Here is a 1,824-nt window from a genome sequence, read left to right on the forward strand (position 1 = left end):
TCCAGTTTAAGGCTTGGCTACAGTGGAGAGCTGGGAGCTTGTCAAAGTAAGAGGAAAAAGCATGTTCCATGGAATACAGGTAACTTTCCTTTCGAGGCTGGTTCACAGCCTCTGGTTTCTCCAGCTGCTGCCCCAGGGAAGCCAAAGCACTTTTCAAGCTCAAGAGAAGTTGCAACCACTCAAGGAAAAGTTTGGTGGTTGCAGGAGGTGGGTTAGAGGCTGAACTTGAGCCCAGGGCAGAGAAGCAAGAGCCCTTTCAGCAGGTTTGCTCCGTGCTCTGCTTGAAAGCTTCCCAAGCTCCGTGTGAAGGGAGGGAACACGGCTGTAACAGGTCTCCTTGGCTTAGTTTGGGAACACCCTTGGGTATAAAAGCTCCGTCTGTGGTTCTCTCTTGCAGTGCATCTGATCTACGGGCCCCTGGACCCCGTGAATCCGCACCCAGAGTTTCTTCAGCTCTACAGGTAAGACAGCACCTGCCACAAACTGGGGTTTCATTTTGACGAGATCGTCTCAGACTTTTCCTCCAATTCCCTTTTCATGGAGGCTGTTTTTAATTCCCACCTGTAACCTACGCAGCCAGGTGATTCAGTTGGAGCCTTCTGCAATTTGGAAATCACTTCCCCATTTTAGGCCTCAAAGTCACAATTCTCAGTCAAATCAATCACCCATTTTAAAACCGCATCAGCTAGAGGCAAGATTTCATCGACTGAGGTAGGCCTCCCCTCCAAACTAACCTGAAGTAACTCCAGCACTTGGAAGAGTCGTCAGCCGTAGCTGCTACAGGCTTTTTTGTCCCAAAACCGTATTATGGGCAAGAGGGTATGGTCCTCCTCACCGGTAGCGTGTCTGGCTGCGGGCTGAGCCTGCTGCAGTTCCTGCGCTTAAGCCTTGCCGCGTTCTTCCAACAGGAAGGTGCTTCCCATGTCGACAGTGTCTGTGCTGGACGATCACATTAGCCACTATCCACAGCTGGAGGATCCGACAGGCTTCCTGAACGCGTATCTGAACTTCATCAACTCTTTCTGAGCTGCTGCAGCTCAGTTCTCGCTCTCTGTTTAGGAGTCGGGCTTTGGGGGCAGGAAGAAACCTTGATTTTTGTCTCCAGATCCAACACTTTGCACTAACACCCTAATCTTCGGCTGCCAAACTGCTGTGTTTATGCAGTTAAATCCTTTGAACAGCAGACGGGATCAACCTGCAGGGAGGCAGGGACAAAACTCGCAACCTAAGCAGAGTTACAGCTCTTCCAGCCCTGCGCTCACCTTGCTTCTTGACCAGCCTATCTCTGTACTTACACCGAGAGCCAGGAGGGCTCAAGGCAGAGCAGGGGCACTCAGGGGGAGGCAGAACACCTACAAACACCTGTGTTAGTTCAAGAGTCCTTACTTGCCTCCACAGCTAGGCTACGCTGCGTGCCACAGGCAGGCAGGAGCACTAGCAGCCAAGGGTTGATGCGCATATTCCCAAGATGGACGTTGGTTTGGGGTTGGTTTTTTTTTTTTTTGAGTTGCTGCACAGGCAGTTTAAATTCTATCCTTCTGCTAAGTGGTGTAATACCCAGCCAGCTTGGCAGGACCGAAGAATTTGAAGGTGAGTTTGCCAACACTAAATACAGCAGGAGAGCTGGATCTGTAAATCCCCTAAAGTCTAGGCAATGATGCTCTGCACCCATAAAGGGGTGTTTAAGCATTGTAATTATCATAGAACTGTTTGGGTTGGAAAAGCCCTTTAAGCTCCCCCAGCCCAACTGCCCCCCTACCCCTGCCATCCCACCCCCAAACCCTGGCCCTCAGCACCGCCTCTGCCCGGCTGTTAAATCCCCCC

At 51.3% G+C, this 1,824-nt stretch overlaps 1 protein-coding gene across 2 annotated transcripts in view; it reads left to right on the plus strand.

Annotated features, from left to right (window-relative positions):
- MEST overlaps positions 1-1,779 on the plus strand; it is a 17,678-nt gene extending 15,899 nt beyond the window's left edge. For both annotated transcript variants that reach the window (XM_009648406.2, XM_035903859.1), the window contains 2 exons: positions 398-461; positions 909-1,779. In XM_009648406.2, coding sequence (XP_009646701.2) covers positions 398-461; positions 909-1,026 — 182 coding nt within the window. In that variant the 3' untranslated portion in view covers positions 1,027-1,779. The remainder of the gene's footprint in view (positions 1-397; positions 462-908) is intronic.
- The last annotated feature ends 45 nt before the right edge of the window (positions 1,780-1,824 follow it).

This window comes from Egretta garzetta, unplaced genomic scaffold (assembly GCF_000687185.1).
Source record: "Egretta garzetta isolate BGI_Z169 unplaced genomic scaffold, ASM68718v1 scaffold260, whole genome shotgun sequence".
Classification (NCBI taxonomy): Eukaryota; Metazoa; Chordata; class Aves; order Pelecaniformes; family Ardeidae; genus Egretta; species Egretta garzetta.